Source organism: Chaetura pelagica, unplaced genomic scaffold (genome assembly GCF_000747805.2).
Source record: "Chaetura pelagica isolate M959 unplaced genomic scaffold, ChaPel_1.0 scaffold405, whole genome shotgun sequence".
Lineage (NCBI taxonomy): Eukaryota > Metazoa > Chordata > Aves > Apodiformes > Apodidae > Chaetura > Chaetura pelagica.
In genome coordinates this window covers 2,065,210-2,088,325 of record NW_009953489.1, presented here as the reverse complement: position 1 = coordinate 2,088,325, position 23,116 = coordinate 2,065,210, and the positions used below count along the sequence as shown (strand labels likewise).

Here is a 23,116-nt window from a genome sequence, read left to right as displayed (position 1 = left end):
CCAAACCTCTCACTTTTCCTTCTCCTAACCAGTGCTCCTTAAATCGCTTTAAAAAGTAATGGAGTAATTTATTTTTTTTTCTAAAATGGCAGATTATTTTTTTTTAATCCACATAGTTGAACATTCAAAGCCACACATATCATCCTTCCCCCACCCCATAACAAAGGAACAGTTTTTCTCAGTGCAGGTTCCTTGTGATGCTTTGAATATCCATATTCCTTTCAAAAGGTCTTCAGGAGCTCACAGGCCCACATCTTCCCACAAACAAGGAACCACGAGATAACACCAATGTGCAGTTACTATCAGCATCAAACAAATTCAGGTATGTAGGAAAAAGATAAGTCTCATGGAATTTCATGGAACATTCAATGGGAAATGTTTAGAGATTGCAATAATCTAAGACTAAACTTATTTTCCAATAATGATTAGAAGCCTTTACCTTCCTTGAGAAGTAAGGAACAAAAACTACAGCAAGATATATTTGCAAAGCAGGAATTCTAACAATGCATTCAGAAGCAATATGGTTCACATAAATGCACTGGCTCTATTCAGAAGACAATTTCTGGGCAATCCCATTATTTTTTCTTCCAATCCTCTGTGCATACTGTCAGAATACATTATTTCATCTTCATTGTTGCTGCCAAATTCCCTCAAGAAAGCTGATGGAGATAATGGTGCTCCGAAACAAATGCTACATGTTTGTTCAGCATGACATATTTTTACTTCTTTTCTGTGTTTGACATATCTAGATAAAATTAAAGATTGCTATTCTCTTTAAGTTCAGAAAGTCTGATAACTGATGGCAATTATTTGGCACGCACTAAGCATAAGTAGGTTTTCATTCTCTTTCCAGTCATTTTTCAAAGTGCCCATCATCACGAATAATTCACACTAGGTACTAAAAAAATCAGTGTTTTTCCTACATTTATCTATTGTGTTCCTAAGCAGTGCCCTTTAGAAAGTCCTGTTCCAGCAGAGGGTAACAATCACCATGGTTATCGCCCACCCACAGCCCTGGAAACGTGTTTAAGTCCAATTTACAGTAAATCTGCATCTTCCAACTTTGACTGCAAAAGGCAGCAGAGCCCCCAGCCCCCTCGCAGCCATCCACACCAAATATCCCCATGGGATTTGCAGACTCCCTTTTGTCCTGAATTTCCCTGGTAGACAAGAATCCATTGCCACACCATGTCCCCTTCTGGTACAGAAAACTTCAAAGGTTGACTTTTAACTTCTAGCATGAGTGCAAATAAAGGTACAGCAACTGGGAGACAGAGGGCCCCTACAGGGGAAAAAAAGTAAGAATTGCAAAAAACCTTAAAGTTTTAATTAGTATGAACTAAATTGCAATATCTAATTTCTAAAATACACTTTTGGGGCCAAGTTTTCAGCTTGAGTCTAGCCTCTGAACTCATTCACACCTCCAGATGTTACCTTCAGCTGGCAGCAGGTCAATGCCAAGTATCTAAATGTTATCATTTTTTGAGACAGAAAGTCTTTAAAATATAAGTCAACATCTTAGGCAGTGCTTGGGTAACGTTCCTCTCTGCTGCAGAAAGCAAAGTAGAAAAATGTTATTTTTGTCCTTAGTTAAGTAAAGCTTAACATAATAAATTATTCATTCCGTTCTTTCTCATGTCAGATCGGGTGGTGGTTTCAGGGCCATCGAGTAACCCTCTGGCTGCCAAAGGCGGCAGAGCAGGTCCAGCCAAGAAACAAGGAGCACACAGGTCTCTATTTTTAATCTTAAAAGGCCTGTTCATTAATCTAAAAATTAAATCTTCAGCCAGTTGACCAAATGTGAAACTGTGTACTCAGCAGGAGAGAAGGTTCTGTTGTTTGTAACACAACTCTTGTTTTAACGACGCATGGGAGCCCCGAACCTTCTCTCATTCTAAATTCAAGAGTGCTTTGGATTGTGTGTTATTCATTCATCATTCATGTTTTCAGTTAAAAAAATAAAGCTTTTAAAAGATGCAAGCCAAGCTGAGGAAATTCTGAGACTATTTTTTATGGAAAATACTGAAGAGACTGTTAAAGGGATCAGCTTCAGAGCTAAAAAAACAAAACAAAAGAGAATATCCTTCTTAATTTGATTTTACCAGTTATTGCTTTTATAAAGTTCAATTTGTTTTCACTCTTTTGCTTCCCCCCTGCAAGATTTTTTCCTTTCCTAAAGCACTATAGCTTAATTAACTTGATAATCTAATCTGAATTAAAGTGAAAGTTATACTTTGTGCTGTTAATAAAAACAAGACTTGCTGGAGCAAACCTGCACAAGAGCTTGTCCATGTCTGTAAAACTGAATTGATACATTGACTTTTCTGTTCTGCACGCTCAGCTGAACTGCAAGCATTTCCACTGATTATATTCAGAGTATAATTCTCCACTGCTACCACAGACAGTACTCCAATAAAAGTTTATTCTCTGTAGATCTATTCAACACACTTGTATGCACCCAATCTCAATGTGGTTTCAACACAACTAATTAAGAAAAACTGCCTAGCCAGGTTATTACAGCCAGACTTGGTGCCTATAAAAAGAAGAATTTTACTGTCATCTGCACATTTTTGCCATGAAGCAGCTCAACATATTTTTTGCCCCAGCACTAGAGAAATTGCACTGGCTTGCAATGCACCATTGCATTTCCTTCTGTGTCCCACTGCCATCTGCCAGGGCCACCCCATCAGGGGCAGCAGGATGACAAGTCCCCAGGGTCAGGCAGCCACAGCAGGGCAGGCACTGGCAGCACAGCTTCCAAAAAGCAGGAATACAGCTCACAGGCCAACACTGACAATGGGTAGGGGATTTCCACCTCCAATCCACCACTACTCATCAGTCAATTGGACAACACAGAAGCACCTCCTTGTAATGTTGCTATTGAAATGCTGCTGAGAACTACTACACACTTAAACCACCCAGTCCTTTCTTACTCCAGAAAGTGACTTCCAAGAATCATCTTACACACCGAGTTACCAGCTTCCCCTTGCAGCCTGGGTACAACACACAGGGCTCTGGAACTTGGCCCTGGTCTCCCTGAAAACCTTGCAAAATCCCCGTGGATAAGTGCTGCAGCAGAGCTGTGGGGAAGGGACCAGGAACTCCAGAATGCTGCAGGAAACCTGCAGAGAACATGCCCAGGGTCCCTCCAGGAGCTCTGCTCCCAGGGGCTTTCCAGCAGGCAAGGGGAGGAGAAGAAAGCTGAGCCCTGCACTTTAACTCTGCTCCTTAGGATTAATAGTTTTGACTGACACAGCTGAGTCAGGCTAAATGAATGAAAGGTCAAACACAAGGTAATGTTGCTGTTGCCATCCAGAATAACAGCAAAGCTTAATTTACATACTAATGTCTGACCTCGATCCATTAATTTCTCTAATACTGCACCTCATGGACAGATCTCTCTTTAGAAATTATCAACTGTGGAGAAAATATTAACTGCATCTTAAAAAAATAATTTCTACTTTAATAAAGCTTATGGAAATGACATCTAAGGCTACTTATCTTTCATACATGATTATTAATTTATTAATGTTTCCTCCATCTAGGTTTTATCCCTTTCATTCCAACTGGCCTCAATCTTTATGCAAATACAAGTGGATAAGGGACAAACAAATTTGCAACTACTAATTAAAGGCTTCAAAATTTGCAGCATTTTGTGTACTTGTATATAAAACGTAGGTTTCAAGTTCAGAGTAAAATTGGGTAAGAATGGCAATATTAATATTTCTAAGAATGCTCACTCGATATATTTAACATTTAGGGCATTGCTAGCAGAATAAATTAAGCAATTTTGGTATCAACTGACAACTGCTTACGTAATAAAAGAAAATACTATGTTCTGGATTCTGAAGCTATAATTATTCCCAGCTGAGCCTCTATTCTCAAAGCAAAGATTATGTTAACATAGTTAAAAGCAGAGAATATTTTGCATGACAAATCTTTACATCCACCCCTTTATCACTACAGAATATGGACCTCCCAACCATGTTTGTTACTGGGGTGTGTAAGTATGAAACACGTTTGTGTTCAGACTGGAAGTGGTTCAAGAAGCAGGAAGTCAAAGCCAGAGCAGTGTCTCTGATTATAACCATTCAGGAATTTTCTTTTGTGAACTAATCCCATTACTTTTATTAAAACACAGAGACTGCCAGCACTCACAGAACATGACAGCAAGAAGTGCCAGTTTGGCTGCGTGTTGAGTGAATAATGAGCATCTTTTGTTTTCTACTGGCCACTTGTGAGTTTCACTTGAAGAAACTGAATATTCATCTCCACTTCACCCTCTGGCAAAGTAAAACACATCAATAGCCCCAGCATTTCCTCCCTTCAAAATAGTAATAAAGTTGCACAAAGATAAAAGTATTAAAGGAATATTAAAACCCACAGACTTAAAGAGATTTTTGAAGTTATGCTAGAAACATTATTGCTCTTACATACAGTTGATTCAACACTTTGAGAATGGTTTGAGGCAGTCAAAGCAATCACAGTAAAGGGTCTGTATTTCAAAGAGCAGAATCCATCACACTAAAAACAAGGATTGATAATCACCATGCTGTTGGCAGAAACTATCACCCAGCACATCATCCAAAATACATTTTGAAAATGCAGCAGCTGCCCTGCCTCCTGGAAGCAGAAGGTGCTGAAAGCAGTGAGAATTTCCATCTCTCCAAAAAAAAATAATCCATCTCTCTGTTAGAGGAAGAAAACAGTTATATCACCCTACTCTTCCCCTTATTGTGAGCATGGCCTTGTCCAGCTTTGCCTGCACCTGCAAGGCCTAACACTGCCTTCCCCCTGGCAGGGGCATGGAGCACACCCAGCTTGTTTCTGGGAGCTGGCAAACATGTTGCAGGAGAACCCAAGGACAAGTTAAAAATTTATTCCATAGCCTTGCCATTTGCTTAACAAAACCAAAATAATTTATCATCTTCTTGAAGAAGCCCCTGCAGGCTGTGAGCAGCCAGCAGAGCAGATGTGGGTGTCCAGTTCCTCCCCATGGGTGTTGGTTGGTCACCTCATACCCTCCTCTGAGCTCCCCAGTCCCCTTGCTGAGGATGGCTCACTATCTCTTCAGATGGGGTAGATTTATTGCAAAAACATCACTTCTCATTAAAGATTAAATAGCTATTGAAAGAAAGCAGAGGGCTCAGAAGGTCTGCTGCCTTATCATTTTGTTAGCACATTTCCAAGATGTAGAAACTTCATGTGGGTCCTGACTTGCTCCACACCAAGGACACAAAGCAATGATGAGAATATTACTGACATTTACATGTCACAGGCAGAGGAGACTGGAGCCTCCACTTCAAACTTGACACCTGAGACAAGCTCACGTAAAAGCTGAGTTAATTCCCTCATATTTTAAACTAAAACTCAACCCCATAAGCCTGATTTCCAAAACTGCGGTTAAATCTATTCCCTTAAACTCCCACCTTCCCAGATGATCCAGGAATCCGTACAGCAGCACCCCAGAGAGAGGAGACCTCACTGGGAGGCACAAAGTACACTGCACACCTGGGATAAACATCCAGCTGAATGTAACAGTCACCCTGGAGCTTGAGTTTTATTTCTACAGCACTCCCTAATATGTAGTTTAAATCATTAAAGTGAGGAAATACATTTGAGGAGACTGAGGTGCAATGTGCTGAAAAAATATTTATTTCCTAATTATTGAGATCCTTTATTTCCAACTTCCTAAGAATAATGGGAATATCAGTCTGTGTTAGCTAAAGATTTAATTCTTTGAATGTAAGAGAAGTAATGAATGTTTGTGCTATTACCTCTCATCCACCTGAGAGCTGCAGAAAATATGGCATCACTATAAGGATCTAATGGGTAAGCAATGCAAAGCCTGCATGAAAACACTTTGTTCCACTCTAGCACAAAATTATTACAGAACAAAGATCATTAAATATGGTCCCAAATACTTTATTTTTTTGTAGAGGTAATTTTAATTATTCCCAGGAGACTTATTTGTGCTCACTAATTGCTTTTAAGGTACTTTGACACCTCCTTATTTCTCCCCTTTCCTTTGTTTCTTTAGAAAAGTTTGCCTTAAAAAATAGATTTGCAAAGGCAAACTAGTCGTAAAGCCTGATAATACATTGAAACCAACATTAAATAGACCACCAAGTGTCTTACAGTAGTACAGAAAAAAACAACCCTAAAGCCCATGGTATTTCTCCCCACGTGGAAATCATTCTTAGAAAGCAGTCATGGTTCTGGGAGGGAAGAAAAGGAGCTTTCCCTGTCACCCAGTGGAGCAGGAAGCAGCAGTGCAACTGCATTTCATCAGGAATAATCCTCCTACTAAAGCATGTGAATTCTACACAGACAAAACACCACCTGATGTCACACTGCTGTTAAGTCGTGGGGCTTTATGCTTTTGTTTTCTGGCAACTGGGTGCTTGGCAGCTCTAGTGATTTCTAAATTTTTCAGAGACTAGAAACCAATTATTACTTAAAAATAAGCCAATCATCTCTCCTGCTCAAACATGACTAGCAGCAGAAGTTAAATTATAGAGAACATCACTGCCCCAAATACATTAATTTCTGTCACTCTGTCATTGAAAAAATTTACAGTAGATATAATATCTTTGAAAGGGGATCAAGTCACAGAAAATACGAGCCCAGTTTTAAATAGAATTTTAATTTTAATGAAAGCTTCAGGGAATGATGTTTATGCTGCTTATCTTTCATACCTGGTGATTAACTTAATTTATACTTAATGGAAGAGGATATTTCTAATCCCCAGACAGGCTCAACATCTGTCTGTGACTATGTTTTTGGAAGCCTTAAGCTGCTTGTGATTGATGTAATAAAACCAGGATCCTGCAGAACTGACACCTGAAGGATATCTGGAAGAGGAACAATGTTATTTTTCTGCTCAGTGACTGTGCTTAAGTCAAGCCAAAATCCCAAGCACTTAATTTTACTGTCCCTTAAAAGCCTGCTTTGCACTCCCTTGCCATTATTGCGTGAGTGTTAACGGAGGTAGAAACAAACAGCTCTTAGATAGGCTTATGAGCTAATATTCAGACTCATTATGGGCAGTATCTGAAACCTCCTGATGGCTTGAAATTGATGAGAATAATAAAGCTCCTGCAAAAAAATAGATAAATCTCCATTTTCCCTTCATTTCTGATACCATGCCTACTTCAGACCAAATCCTAGCAAAACAAATGCTTGCTTTTACCCTATACTCAGAAGTAAAAGTCTTCAAAAGTAAACAGCTTGCCAGGGAAAGATACAATTCTCAACCTTGTCCCAACAAATCACATATTCCTGTAGAAGCTGAAGTTTGCCATCAGCAAATGCTGGATCCAGCAACATCTGGATGGAACAAATCTCCCTGGCATGCTTTGAGGTATTGATGAGTTAACGTTTAAAAAAACAACCCAAAACAGCCCCCAAGAAGCCTACTTTGTCAGCATGCAGTCAGAGCAGGGGCCCACACCAAAGGAGCTCCAACCCCCCTGCCCTCAGCTGAGGGGGAGGCTGGAAGGGCTGGTTTGGGACTGTGGCTCACAGGAGTCATTGGGACCCCTCGTGTCCTGCTCAGGGCTGCTGGTCATGAGGGATGCAAAGCACAGCAAGCCTTAAGTCAGAATCTACTGTCATTAAGACTCTACTTATAATCTCTAATCAAATAACTGAATCCAAAGATGGATTTAGTCCACATCCAGCTGTCCCATGTGGAAGAAGAAGCAGCCACCCAGCTTCATTCCTCACCTCCCTCCTTCTTGGGCAAACCTTGAGCATCACAGCAACTTTTGTGGCTGCCCTACTGTCACAGTTTGACTCAGGTCCGACAACAATGCTCTCGATCCCCCCTCCCCCCAACCCAGGTAGGGAAGGAGAGAGAGAAAAAGAGAGAGACTTGGCTGGATTGAAAACTAAACTGCACAGCTTTAATTAAAACACTAATGAATCATACAAGAAAATATATACAATTATGTACAGATATGTTCAGGAATGGGCAAAAGCCTCTCACCTCCCCCCACCCCAGCAACTCCCACAGCACTTCCCTGAACTGGGAAGAGTCCCGAGGAATCCCGAAGCTGCTGCTGGAGAAAGCAGAGAGTTATGGGGGTCACGAGAGATCAAGCCTGAGGGTCGACGATGATAGATGAACAGAGTCCTCCCTGGACACCGGCCATGGACCGAAGAGAAGGGGAGAAGAAGAAGGAAGGAAGTTGTCTCCTGTGATCTCTGACCTTCCTCTGAGCTTACGTAGATATATGGAATGGAATATCTTTGGCCAATTTTGCTGTCCATCTAACTCAGCCTCCTACGGGGGGGTCACAGATCTCCCCATAGTGTCTGAGCCGGCAGAGTGCAGGTGCGGCCTTGAAGCCTCAGTAGTTAGAAAAACATTCCACTGTCTTATCAGCCTAGCAGAACACACTGTTGCTAGCTACAAGAAAGCTTACTGAAGGAAAAAAAAATCAGTAAAAAGAAAAATTGGCTTTATCCTGGCTCAAACCAGGACACCTACAAACAGTAGATGAAAGTGGCATATTCTGATAAAACCTTCCTTGTCTCTGCATTTTATCACAGTTTTTCTTTTCATTTAAAAATCATCATAAGAGAAAAGAAAGCAATGAGACTTCTTAATGATCAACTTAAAATGTAATGCAGTGTGAGACTCTAAGAGATGCAATTGCTGCAGCACGTTTTGAGACATCAGGGTGTTTGGGAAGTTCAGCTTTTATGGAGATGCTTTTGACAGGTCACATTGCTCAGCTTATTTTCACCCTTCCTCTATTGCTCGCTAGAAATTTTAGAGAACAAAAAGAAAGGAGATGTTAATAAAGATGTAATTAGATTAGCTGCATCTCAAAACATTGTGATCCAACTCTAATTGGACAAACCAGTCTCTACTCGCTATTTGGTAACATAATCCCAGCGCTGGGCTCAGAGCAGAGCTGGGGCACTGCACATGCCAATTACTGCAGAAGCACACGATGGGTTTGGAGCAGTTAATTTCACAGTGCTGAAAATGAAAGCTTTTAAAATTCTGCAACCCGTATCAATTCTTGTCCATTAAATTTTTTTAATGAACTGGGCCTGTCATCAGCTGCCTTGCTTAATACATTCTAAGCACTTCCAGTGGCCCCTCAATGTCATTTCTACAGCACATTCTGATTATTGCCATTGTCCTGCACTTGGTATTTTATTTTCTGTTGTTGTAGCCTCTAAGTGCCTCTTAAAACCAAAGTAGAATTACTGGGAGCTAAGAGCTAACAGATCCTTCCCTTCTTCATGAGACATAGAGGGATGACTCACATACAGTCTGTAGAACTTCCAGCAGGGTCTGTCCCAATCAATAGGAGAAAGGTTAAAAACTCTTAAGGATGAAGCAGATAAATAATTGGAAAAGCAAGAACAGAGAGCAAAGATAAGGCACCTCTAACATTTGTTTCACAAAACTGAACAGAGTAGTTGAGGCGAGTTCTTCCTAAGCAGGATGAGCAATAGCAGGAGAAATAAATACTTTCCAACTACAGAAAAACAAAGTTAACGTTTCACTAATCTGAACTGAAGTAACACTGACAAACATCACATGTAGAAGTCCCCCTCACATGTCTAACTCATCAAAAGCCACATGGGCTAACGTAACAGACAAGAATTGATACTGAAGTTGGCAGATTGCCTGATGAAGGAATAAACCAAAAAGCCCTCCAGGAAAGAGAAAGGGTCTAATTCAATCTGCTTTCAAAGGGCTTGGGCAGAATGATCCTGAATATGAATGTTGGGTCATTTTGACTGATGGAGAAAAAAATTGTGTCAGCCTCCAAAATGAACCAGAGCAGAAAGATCAATCCCAAGAAAGCCACACATATGACTTCATACACTCTGGAGCAGAAATAAGGCTTGGAATAAAGAGGTGGTGCTTGAGAAGCATTTGAATAGCTGAAAACCTGACCAGACTTCCAAGTGACAGCCCAGCACTCGAGCAGCCAGCTCATCCAGGCAATTAGCAAATGGAAACCAAACCACTGGTACTACCATAGCTAGGGTTATTGCATCCTTGTTTTTATAAGCACTAAACTCACCCCATACAATGCAAAAGGCACTGAGGAGCCTGAGAAATGAGCCCCTGCAGAGCAAACCCTGCAGAACTCCATGGAGCAAGGGATGGGGAAGCAAAGACACTTCCCTGCAGAACAGCCCTTGTTTTCTGATCAGCAGTAGCTGCAACACCACTGTTCTCCTGCTCAGTCTCTCCAGGTTTTTATGCACCGAGTTCTGACCCTTGCAAACCACCCTGGTCACACAAGGATAACCTCACACCATGGTTAGTGAGATAAACGCAGCAATCAACAGCAAAAATGACTGTACCATCATCAAAACCTAGGAGACTTTTTTGCACAGTATATTTTCATATTTCTATTTTTTCATATTTTATGACATCAGTGGAGATTATGAAATTGAATAAACTGACAAAAAAATTAAAAAAAAAATAATAAAAATATTGGAAAATGAATGCAATAGAGCCACACAGGTGACTTCCACCTTCTTTTTCCTTCTTTAAGGAAGTACAAAATTGCTCCTCAATATCAAGAAATTCAGAATAGCATGAGGATTTGGAAATTGTCTTTGAAACATACAAAAGAGAAACATTACTGAAAGGCCTACTTAAGTCAAGACCCACATTCCTCTTCCAGTCAGTGGACAAGGTTAGACCCATTGGTCACTAACACAGCAGGAAACACCTTCCTGAAGAAGCTGCCACTGCAACATGTTACATTGAAGGACAAAGTACATAAATACGAAACAGGAGTTAATTTAACAGCATTAATTTAATGCAGATCACATATTCACCTCCCAGAAACTATTAATTTTGTGCTCTATCAGAGAAAGGAAACATTTAAAGCGAGAAAGATGTATAATCCAGACAGTAGGAAAAATTAACATTTTGTGCAGTAAGCCCTACAAAACCTCAAATAGACTTTCTACCTAACTACACAACACTGAGAGGAGAAAAGTCAAAGTGACACACATTAATATTTACAGGGTGCTCTCTGAACAATGACATTAAGCCAGTATTTGCTGCTGATCTGGCAAAAACGTGAGACACCTCACATTGGGGCTCCTCCTGCTCAGAAAATTAGTTCATCATATTTGACATTTGCTAGAGCCACAGACTCCAGAGGAGAGAATCATACCTGACATATTTTAAAAAGAAGAAAAAAATAATCGGATCATCATAAATAAATTTCAAGGCTGAATTCCAACAGAAGACTGAAGTGGTACTAACAGAGAATAGCACTCAAGAAAAGATAAACTAGCAATGAAACAGCAATGCCATAAGAGGTAAGAAAAGAAAGCCACTCATTTTAGTGGGCACAATAAATTTGTTGGGTTTTATAACAGCCATAGATTAAACTACATTTCATTTTCAAAGTGTTTCAATTCTTTTTCTTCTGTCAATGGCTATTTCAGTGCTGAATAAAAGTAATTATATTACTTACAGGGCTGCACCTTCATCATCTCTAGCATTTTATTATTCCACGAGCAACTCATAATTCTAATGACAAACACATCATATTACTATGATTTCTTTGTCAAAAGAATAAAAAGCTTCGTTTCTGTCTGGAAATAAGCAAGAAACTAAGGATGTATAGGGAAGAGACACTAAATAAACAACAGCAACAAAAATACAAAGAAGTCTCTTATTATCTCTGGATTAATTAGCATTAACAGACTAGGGCACAAATATTTCTGATAGGACAGGAAAGCAGGTCATTAGCACTGATGAGGTGATATAAATGATCTTCCAAAGCCATTCAGAGCAGACCTGCTCCATATGACACAGCTTGCAATGACACTACCAATCCAACAGTTTCCATCTCACATCAGTGGAGAACAGAGAGGATTTGCACACAAGACAGAGTCCTTTTCCCTCCTCACATCTACTGCAATTTCAGAAAGAATACATTGCTAATAATTAAATAAACAATGAAACCAAAACATTTTACTACCATAAAGATTCAAAATTTGGCACAAAAAGTAGAATTTTGCTAAGCTTTTTAAAATGTTTCCTGTTGGAGGCACAGCATCAACAATGATTTGCATCAATGATTATCTTAATTAAACTGCTGTTTACATAAGTAACATTGATTTACTTCAAATGTTGTTCAGTGTCATTAGACCATTCATTTAACTGTACAAATTTCCTTTAGCTGAAGTCTTAGAATCATTGAATGGTTTGGGTTGGAAGGGACCTAGAAGATCATCTAAGTTCCAACCCCCCTGCAAGGACAGGGACACCTCCCACTAGACCAGGTTGCATAAAGCCCTGTCCCACCTAGCAAGTCTTCTACCTTCAGCACGCTGTGATCAGCACCTCTGCTGCAAGAAAGAAAATCCAGAGCAAATTTAATCCTATACAAGCTTTATGCAAGTTTCTTTGTAGAAATATCATAAAGCACAGTTCAACCCCTCACCTTGACCTACTTACATGACAAGGATTTCACTCCAAGTCAGGCACAGCCAGGCTTTCTGACCATGGTGCCTACTGGGTAAAATGTCTTGGATAAAATGCACACTCTGATCCCTTCCCAGGCCAACAAAGGGACACATGCAACCTGCTCTACATGATGCTCTGAGGATATTAAGTAAAAAATAACTCCACATTTCCCCAGCTTTTTTTAACTTTAGATTCTCATTCCAGAAGAAAAGTTCCTGATGATACAATGATCTGGTGCATATAAAGGCTGAAACTGTGTTGGAAAAATTAAGAGATCTGTATGGCATGACAAGCTGATTTTATTCAACTTACATTTCACTGTTGTGTGTCACATGAAAGGAGGGAGGGAAAAAATAATCAAAACTCCATAAAGATGAGGAAAAATTAAACTAAAATAAATTCTGAGCTATTAATCTTTCCTAATAATTAAGTACTTCAGGATGACTTCTAAAACTCACTTTCACTTAGATGCTTCATTTATTTTAATCTGGGAGATAATTAGAAGGAAATCAAATCCATCTTCACAGCAGAATATTTACCTGAGATACAGCTCAGACTTCTCAGTATTTCCCTTGTGTTCAAACTCATATATCGTTAAAACTTTACTTGAATTAATGTCCATTACCTAATTACCATCACAACTAGGCTCTGCAATGTTTGCTGCTGGTCAGCTGTCAGCAGAGGAATTCTTTCAGATTATTTTGTTTTTTCTATTAACAGGCCAAATCTTGCTTTTCCTGCTGCCAGGTGCAATTAGACTAGCAGAAGTATGACAGTGGAGGTGACTCCTGAGCAGCTTTCTATCTCTGGTCGATTATGAGTTGTTATTTTTGTCCTGCAAGCAGAGGAATGACACAATCTCCCTACAGTTAATGGTGGGGGGGTTTGGAGGGGGGACATGGGAGCACACGTTAGAACTGCTGAAATGTGCTGGAATGAGTGAGGGGCAGGAGACAAAGGGAAAAAACCTCTGCTAATGAAGGTGAGGCAAAAGCAAGCGGTGCTCAGTTCTTCTCTCCAGTGCTTTTACTTTGGTGCAAAACTCCATTAGTGACCAGGATGAGGTCCTTGACTTGAAGCTCACATTAAGATCATGTCTCTCTGAAGAAGTCCCACCAAAAGTACTTGGAAGAAGAATCATAGAATCATTCAGGTTGGAAAAGACCTTCAAGATTACCAAGTCCAACCATCAGCCCTACATCCCCATGACCACTAAACCATCTCCTGAAGAACCACATCTACCTCCAGGGATGGTACCTCCACCACCTCCCTGGGCAGCCTGTTCCAAGGCCTCACCACTCTTTCAGTGAAGAAATTTTTCCTTCTATCCAATTTGAACCTCCCCTGGCTCAACTTGACCTCATTTCCTCTTGTCCTAAAGGGGTAAATCTCAGCTGACTGGGTGGGCAGCTGCTGTATGTCCACAGGAAAAGTGACCCAAATCTTGCCCTTTGTAGCAAGCAGTAGGACTGACTCGTGGTGAAGACACACAGATATTTATCAACAAGATGTGCTGTTAACCAGATTATCCTGAACAAAAGCTGCAGGATTCTTGCCGTGAAGAGCCAATGGTTTTATCTCATCACCAACTAATCCTGTTATAAATTATGTAGTACTCAAAATGCACCAGAGAGAAATCCTCACTTGAATGAGTGTTCCACACATGCCAGTGCTCTCCGGAAATTTATGTGCAATTATCATTTGCCTTTTTTCCATATCTAATATGTAGTTAATGAATGCCTGACATAACTTCAACATTAAAAAAAGAAAACATTACTACATAATTACAGGTTAAAATTTATCTTTTTCAGCTCTGTGCATTGAAGTAATCTTAAGGGTGAAGGACAAATACAGGCAACACACAGTACAGATTGCAAGACACTCTGACCACAGCAGCCTCTATGTGGGGCACATCCTCTAAAAGAAGTTTGGTCTTATAATAGTATTACAGAAATACAGAACTTAAAGTATTAGCAGTCATGTCTTGCTCATGGAACTCTGTCTACGCAAGGACAGGTAGTTTGCCCTTGAAATCATAATAGGGCATGAATAACACATTTAAGCTTGCCACCAGGTACCAAGAGAAGCCCAACAGTGACACTGCAAGTGCAGGCAGGTCTGTAAGCAAGAATTCCAAGGGGCAAAAAAAACCCAAAAAACCTCCCTTTCATGTCTCCATGGAAATGCTTAAAACAAAGTGTTTCAAAAAAGAAGATATTCTTTCTCTCAGCCTGATTCCACCACAAGCATTTCTGTGCAAGCTGCTTCAGGCAGTCCCTCTCACTTCCAGCTCACAGCTGTAACTGCTTCTTCTCAAGGAAGCCACTTCTAAACACAACATTCGCCCTTTCCAGCTCCAATGGGGAAGTTCATTCAGAGCAATTTGTGGCTTTAAAGCAAATTAACACTCTCTCCGTACCACACCACCAATTCATGTCCTACCAGTTTTTTCAAGAGAGTTAACACTGTGGATGTAAAAGGAGTCACACAGACAGTCCAAAACTCATTGTCCTGAATTAACAAGCATCACTGGGGAAAATTATTTGTAAAATTCATAATTACTGCAAGGCACAGATGCAAGAAGAAGGAAAGTCAGCACTTACTGGATATCCTTTCTCTTTTTTTTCTGAGGGTCTACCAGCCGGAGAGTGTCTCTGATAACAGCAACTTTCACTTCTTCATCAACAGGGCTTGGGACATTTTCAAATACTCCAGGAGAAAGCTTGAAATGACAAAGGGATACAATTATTAAGCACAGAGCTAAGGATTATTTATTCCACATTTGCTCAGACTTCGTGCATGTCATGTATGGTTTAAGTGTACAATGACAGATCACGAAATACTTCTTAAAGGATACAAAAACAGCTGAACATTTTCAGTATAATATTAAAAAAAAATTGGCAAGTTTCTCTAGTAAACTCAAATATTTAAAAAAGATTGTTGCCAATGTTACCACTCGCATTATGTATACAAACATGAAAAAAATTATTAGTAACCCTCTAAATACAATTAAATCAACTGCAGGGGATGATGAATAAATGTATTTATGGCAAAGATGATGGAGAGGTTTCACCATTCCAATAAGTCATTTTTCAAGTGTATAAGATTAGCAGTGATTTCAAAGCAGAAAATTACAGAGAAGCTTGGAGGTTTCATATTAGCAGACAGCTTTCATCTTTCAAACAGGAAAAAAGACCAGAAAACCAAACCTAAACAATTTAATTCCAATCTCACTGTCACATTGAGGGGTCTTACCTCTTGCTCATGTTCTATCCTCATGCTGGGGTTTGCATTTACTTCTAGTAACATGGGCTTCAAGTTTTTCATCAGGAGAATGTCAAACCCTAGAATCTGTGCATAACAAAACAAGTAATGTGTTACTTCCACTCTCCTCACAGCGTGGTCATCCCCACGTCAACGCTCAGGAGGAAGAAACATTTCAGGGACAAAAGAGAAATAACAGAAATATGTTGTATTGCTAAATAATTACTGAAACCACTTGTCTTTGACACTAATGGCAACTTCCACACTACCCCGGTCTCTAAATACTGCATCTACAACGTAGAGCCTTAGCACCTAGGACAGGTGGACCTTCCAATTGCCATCATAGCTGCATCAAGAAGCTGCAAAACTTCATAGTTGTAACATCTAGAAGATGGAAACTGGAGTTAATACTGCTACTAATAATTGACACCCACTGACAATTCTCCATAGATGTTTACAGCAAGTAGTAACATAGGTGAGGAACCAGATTTGTAAGGAAAAACTTGAGTGAGGAGAACCTAAGCTCTGAGCTCAGGAGATGCATGCCCCAAGTTGCACTGCTCAGTGGTTGCACTACAGCCAAAACCAGTGATCAGCAAGATAATTAGAGAAAGCTTTTAGAAAAGAAATTAAGCATCCAGAAAATTAATCCATGCATAGAAATAATTACATTCCTGGCAGAAATGCCAACCTACCTGGAAGCAAGTTGGCCCAGGCTTTCCTGCTGGTATGTCAGACTGATAGTAAACTTTCAGTTCTGGCGTCAGTGCAATAATTGTTTTAATCACCAGTGAAATAATATCTGACCACAGCTTTTTGACATCAGCTCCTCTGGAAGACAGTCTGCACAGGATGCTTGAAAAAGTCCTTTTGCTGCCAGTGTTTGCATTGTCAGAATGGACAAAGTTCCCGCTATGGATATTGAGTGAATAGTTAGTTAAGTGCATAAAAACCTGGTGCAAATTTTTTAGAGTGGGTTCTTGATAGGGCTCTGTACAAAATCTAGAAAGTCCATCTTTGGCTATATAAATTTCTAAGGGCTCTAAAGATTTCAGTAAGACATAAAGACGAATGTCAAATTTCAGTTTGTCGACAAGCAGCGGTTTGCAGATATATTCCTGGACCACAGCTGGTCGGACACCTCCCGTCAGCCTAATGTCACTTGGGTCTTTAATGAGGTAGATTCCATCCCCTTGGCACCCTCCATCAGGCTTTACAATAAAAGTGGGCTTCCAGGATGGATCACTGTCTTTCATCATACGAACCTAGAAGGAAAAGAATTACACTGGGGGAGAAGAAGGGTTGATACTAGGAAAGCCAACAAACTGCATTCATAAACAAAAATAACATGATGACAACACTGTAGTCATAAATACCTTGCAAAAAATGTAGAAGATAAATAGTCCTAACAAGCACAAACGAAAAATGAGTAGGAAGTTACTAGTGCAGATAAAAGGTCATTTGATTTAACGAGGCACCGTGTAAAGGATTCCAGTTACTTCTTTCTAATGTTATATATCAATTTCCCAGATGAAAAGCTGCATATCTCATGGGGTCCACTGCGTTAGTCACTAATGTGCGTGAAACTGCCAAGTTAAACTTTCATGCTGCATTTTGAGCAGCTACTGACAAAGATAATCATTAACTTAAGGGAAGGCACCTTATTTATTGACGTATAAATGCAGACACACAATACTGGGAAAAGGAAAGATAAAGTAAAAATTTGGCACTGATACCTTTTTCCACCACTGAATATTTTTCACAATCACTACCCAGCATTAGTAAAACTAGGGAATACTGAGTCACATACAATATCTGATATTACACACATACCCAAATCTTACTAAATAAGTGGCGTATGAATGTATTGATCCAACGGGCACATGCCAAGAACAAAAAGAAAACCTAAGGAAACTGGTATTAATTTGCAACTGGTTTGGAGATCAAGGACTGAGCAACCAGTGGGAAATGAACTGCCACATTACCCACATTGGCAGCCCTTTAAGCTCATGGTAAAGCAACAGAACCCTAGTGAGGAAGGCTCTGTAGCTCCCTCAGCTCCATCACTGGTCTCTGCATGTAGATAAAGTCCATGTGTGTATTTACGTGCATATATTCACAGGTGTAAATATAGTAGCACTGCATTTGTAAATATTTAGGAGGAAATAAATTGTTAGAGCACAAATTGAAGTTTATAAAAATGCAACTATAAAACCCATGTTTCAAAGAAGAGATGCTGGAGGACTGTAGCTTATGAACCTCTTCACAGCACTGGCACAGGGAACCCTGACCAGGAATGCAGCTAAAGTGTTGCACTACCTTAATGAAAGATTCTCCTCCAAAACAGTCCCTTTGAAGGATGAAACGGCACCATGCAGACCAGGCTTACATAAACAGCATGTGGATAAATAGGTCCAAGTAGATAAGCAGGCCTAGATACACAAAGAAGGAAAGCAGGATTTGTGCCCTACTCTTTTTACCACTCAAGAGTAATCTTCCCCTGAGGTGACATTACTCTGCACACCAGAGGAGCCTCTCTGGTTCACACGTTGTTCAAGTCAGAATCCCAGAAAAAAAATGGTTAATCCTAAAGCTCCAGGACTAAACATACTACACTATGATTCCAGTTGTAGGCACAAAGTGCCAACCATGGTCTGCTAGGACAGAAACTACTAAGGAACCTCTGCAAAACCAGCCAGGGCAACCTGCCTCCCATTCCCACATCTGTTGTTCCCACCTCAGGCTACTTCTGCTCTGCTGCTGCAGCACCTTTTCAGAAAGGTAACATTTTCTGGGGACTGTTGTTAAAGATGCAATAGCAACCTGCTTCTGAAGTCCTGCATTTTAATGAGCATTGGTTTAACAGAGCTCATGCTTAACTCATTCCATTTAGCTGGAAAGGAAATACTTTTCTCAGTCATTTTCTAGCCTATTGTTTGATGGACTAGAAGGCCTGGATAATACTCAGGTCTTCCATGCCATTAAAACTCACACATGGCAGATGAAGATAGGAGAGTGGGGAAAAGTGGAATAGTAATCCAGAGTCAGTCTGGTTTTCAGCAGCTTGAAGAAAGTAGATGGAATCTTGATCTTGAGGGAAATTGCTGACAGTCATCTTCAAATTCTCCACAATCCACTCAACTATATTATTCCAAATTCTCCTCATGAAGAGGCTTGTCCAGACTTAGAAAACTCAGTAATGTAGGAAAATTACTTCAAATGAAATGAGATAGATCTGTGGACTTAGTTTGACAGAAGGAAATTATCTTTAAAAACATATTAACCATTTATAGTCAACAGCAAGAGAAGGGTATGATACTAATGGTAGAAAGTCTGATCCAGTTGCAGGTTTGCCTTTCATGAGGGAACTCAGGCTGAATGAATAGTGTTCTGAAAAAAATGCATATAATGAGCTGTAAGATCTGACAGCACAAAGACTAGAATATTCACATCTATGCCTAAGAGGTATCAAAAAGTTGAAAAACTGATTAAACTACCAAAAATATGCTGTGCAAGAAATTAGACTGTCCAAATTAGATTCTTATTAAAAATTAATAATTCTAGGGCTATTCATCACCCTCACAGACAACACAGAGAAGGCAGTATGAGAGTAATCAAGGCCCTGGCTTGAATCTCAAGCTAGTTACTTTTCAGAGATTGGAATTTCCTATTAGAAAGAAGTTCACACAGATTCTAACAGATTCTTCTCTGTTAGTAAAGGGGTGATTACTGTAGCACCTGAGAGATCTGCTCATCCAGAACATCTGCTTCAGTGCCATGTTACTACAGAGCACTTTAGAAGGTAAAAAATAGGTGAGTATCGAAAAGAGCTAAATATTTATTTACTTAGTAGAATTAACCTTTAAGCCTTTGTTAAAAATACCTGTCACCATTTCAGTTTCATACTAATGACTCCAAGAAAATGGTAGTTCCCATAGTATTTCCCAACATGAAGCTAATCCAGAACAAACTCAGGAGTGTGGCTCTCCCATTGATTACTGGCTAATTAATATGACATTAGCTGCAGTGTTTTCTACCTGGATTAAGGGACAAGGGAAAAGCTGACAGCACATCAATAATTTATTGATACAGATGTATGATAGAAGTTCATGATCACGTCTGCAGAACCGAGGCATAGTAGCACTATTTGAGAAAGAAAGTGTTTGGAAATGCTGTAGTGCTTCAGGAGGGGCAGATTAAAATTCTCAAGGAGTTTCTTCTTTCAGTGATAATTTCTAGTAGAGGCAAAATTTCAGTGGTGTTAATTTCTCAGCCCAGCTCTTTGCAACAAAATCCTGCACTACAAACAGCATCAAACCATCTTCTCATGTCTAACCTGTCCCTGCAGTGACACCAAATGTGACCTGTGGTAATTAACTGTGCCCTAGAGGGCTGGAACACCACTAACAGCAAAGGTCCAGCAAGGCAGGTTTCAGCACAACCCATCTGGAGCTCCATGCTGAGCAGCTGCAGCCCACAACAGGGAGCTTTCCTTCCAGCAGCACTGGAGATAGCCAAATGCTCTTTTGCTCAGATAAATGCACACACAGTCACATATGCAGGTGGATGCCTGTTCCAACAGGCAGGCATCACATGTGCTGTTTGGAACCTGCTTGGGAATGAGCTGCAAAATGAGCCTCAGAGATCTGACATTTCCAGCTGCATTAGGGTCCCTTGACTGTCAAGCAAACCAAACCATGTAAGAACAAACAGACAAGACTGGGGAGCTCCTACTGAGAACTCATGAAACTGCAAATGAAAAGTGTTCTGAACCCTAATTTAGGGTTCACAGTGGACTTGGAATGTTTTGGTTTGTATTTTTCTGGCTTTGGAGTGGTTACATTACAAACCTGTGTTTAAGTAGAACATAAACTCTAACAACATAAAATACAATGTTTGATAACAAGAACTATGCTTTTCTCAAACACAGATGGAAGAACATATGCAAAGGAAACTCCTAGGAGTGTGTTACTGGACATCTGTTATTCTTGGAACAAAAACCGGCTCGTTTTCACTCCAGCAACAGTTCAACCAGAGAAGCATTTATGTGCAGTGCCACCTGCTGCCAGTGTGCGGGGCCAGGCTGCCACCCGAGGGAAAGCCCCACCGTGTCACACCCCACACCCTGACACCTGAGGGACAGCCCCACCGTGTCACACCCCACACCCTGACACCTGGGGGACAGCCCCACCGTGTCACCTCAGGGACAGCCCACACCCTCCGGAGCCAGACAGGCACCATTCCCCAGGAGTCCTGCCTGCAAGCCCAGTGCACCGTTTGGAACGTTTACTTTCAACTTATTTGCACTTCTGTACTTGTCATTGCTGAATGGATTGGGTAATTTACACTCCTTTTACGAATAGGGTCTCACATCTAAAGCAACAAGGCTGAGGCACTGTTGGGATTTTGCTCACTTTTACTGCTTCTAGCAGTACCACAGCACTGACCCAGCACACCTGAAGAGTGAATATTGAAAGATGTTCATAGATTTAATCAGATTGTGGATATGCTAATTATCCAAAAAAAAGTACCACAGTAGAGAAGTCTAAAGTCCATACTTTTTTATCTCACTTTTCCAAGCAGGGGACACCGTAGAATACAAGGCTGCACTGGGCAAGTCAGACAGGATTTAAAACAAACACAATATTTAAAAAAATATTTTTTAATAGCCCAGGAAGAATGGAATTTTATTTCATTCTGAGTATTTAAACAAAGCAATGGTCTGACAAGAGATGCAAACAATTACTCAGGAAGATGTGAGTGTATCTAACAAGTACAAATGCTGGTTTGAAGAATTTGGTTACAAGGGGCAGGATGGACTAAAAAGATTTCAGTGACAATGGGGCTGGTGAGGAACCAGTCACACACCACTGTACTGGAGCCTCCTCAGCCCTTTCAAACTCAGTAGAATATGAAGAGAAAGGTCACAGTTCTACCATGCTTCATTTTGAGACATCTCTTCTGGCATTGCAGAGAAGTAGAATTGTTTTTAAGTTTATTCTAGAACATAAGTAACAAAAAGCAGTTCATCCAAACGACGTTTGGAGAAGAGAAGGCTCCAGGAAGACCTTAGAGCATCTTCCAGTATCTGAAGGAGCTCCAGGAAAGCTGGGGAGGGGCTTTTCACCAGAGAGGGCAGTGATAGGACAAGGAGTGATGGTTTTAAACTTGAAGAGGGGAGATTTAGGTTAGACATCAGGAAAAAATACTCCAGCATGAGTAGGAAGGTGCTGGAACAGGTTGCCCATGGAGGTTGTTGATATCCAATCCCTGGAGGTGTTCAATGCCAGGTTGGATGAGGCTTGTGCAGCCTTGTCTGGTGGGAGGTGTCCCTGCTCATAGCAGGGGGGTTGGAACCTGATGATCTTTAAGGTCCCTTCCAACCTTCACCATTCTATGATTTTAAGAATATCCATGTCAGTTCTTCTAGATATGCAAACAGGATTTCAAGAAATGCATCAAGTGTTTTATTTCTGTTTGAGGGTTTTTTTTGTTTTCTGTTATACATCTGGATATATACATCTTTCATCTAGCTTCTTGCTTTCATCCCTGGATGTGTTTAAAAGTTGTACAGATGTGGTGCTTGGGGATATGATTTAGGGGTGAACATAGAGTAGGTTAAAGGTTGGGCTTGATGATCTTGAAGTTTTTTTCCAACTTAAATTATTCTATTATTCTATCTTATGACTGATCTCAGGCAAACTGAAAAAGATGTCAAGCACAGCACCCAAGTGTGATTATAAATAATCTGACAAGTATTAAAAAAAATAAAGAATGCCATGGCAACAATATCCAACAAGTTATACTGTTCTGAGAGTAAAAGTAATCTAACCTCATCCACAAAGAGGGGAAATTCTTCTGGCAGGATCCAGGATCGAGGATAGAAGTTATACTCAAGAGGAAACAGATCCTGCATGGTCCGCACAGCCCGGCTCAGGGTGATCTTACGTACCATCTCTGTCATGCCTGGGGAAGAACAGACAATGCTTACAAGTGGTATGAAAACTGGACTCAAGTCTTATCCTAAAGGTAAATTGTTATGTCATGACACACCTTTCTGGTAGCTACTTTAGTCGTTGTTTTCAACAAAGCTTTTAAAATTTAAAAAATTGACAACAAATTTGTAGCATTTTCCTGGCAAGTGTCATATTGTGAGTATTACTGTATCATGTTAGGAAAAAAATATAAAAAATACAGTTCAAAATAAAAGACGGAAAGTTTTAGTCAAGTAGTAACTACTGTCTTTGCCATAATCCCAAATTAGTGCCCTGACCTGCTGTTGTTCCAGGAATAGGTAAAAATGTTTAAGTATCAACGGCCCCTTTGCATTTACTTAGCACTTAAGTAACTACATCAGCAGGGACTGGGTATATGTTAGCA

At 40.2% G+C, this 23,116-nt stretch overlaps 1 protein-coding gene across 1 annotated transcript in view; it reads right to left on the bottom strand.

Annotated features, from left to right (window-relative positions):
- The window catches only part of TTLL11 (tubulin tyrosine ligase-like family, member 11), a 47,847-nt gene that overhangs the window by 5,050 nt on the left and 19,681 nt on the right, over positions 1-23,116 (bottom strand). Inside the window, exons 3-6 of the mRNA XM_009998938.1 lie at positions 22,569-22,702; positions 16,432-17,001; positions 15,728-15,823; positions 15,076-15,194 (exon numbers count right to left, since the gene is read on the bottom strand). Coding sequence (XP_009997240.1) covers positions 15,076-15,194; positions 15,728-15,823; positions 16,432-17,001; positions 22,569-22,702 — 919 coding nt within the window. The remainder of the gene's footprint in view (positions 1-15,075; positions 15,195-15,727; positions 15,824-16,431; positions 17,002-22,568; positions 22,703-23,116) is intronic.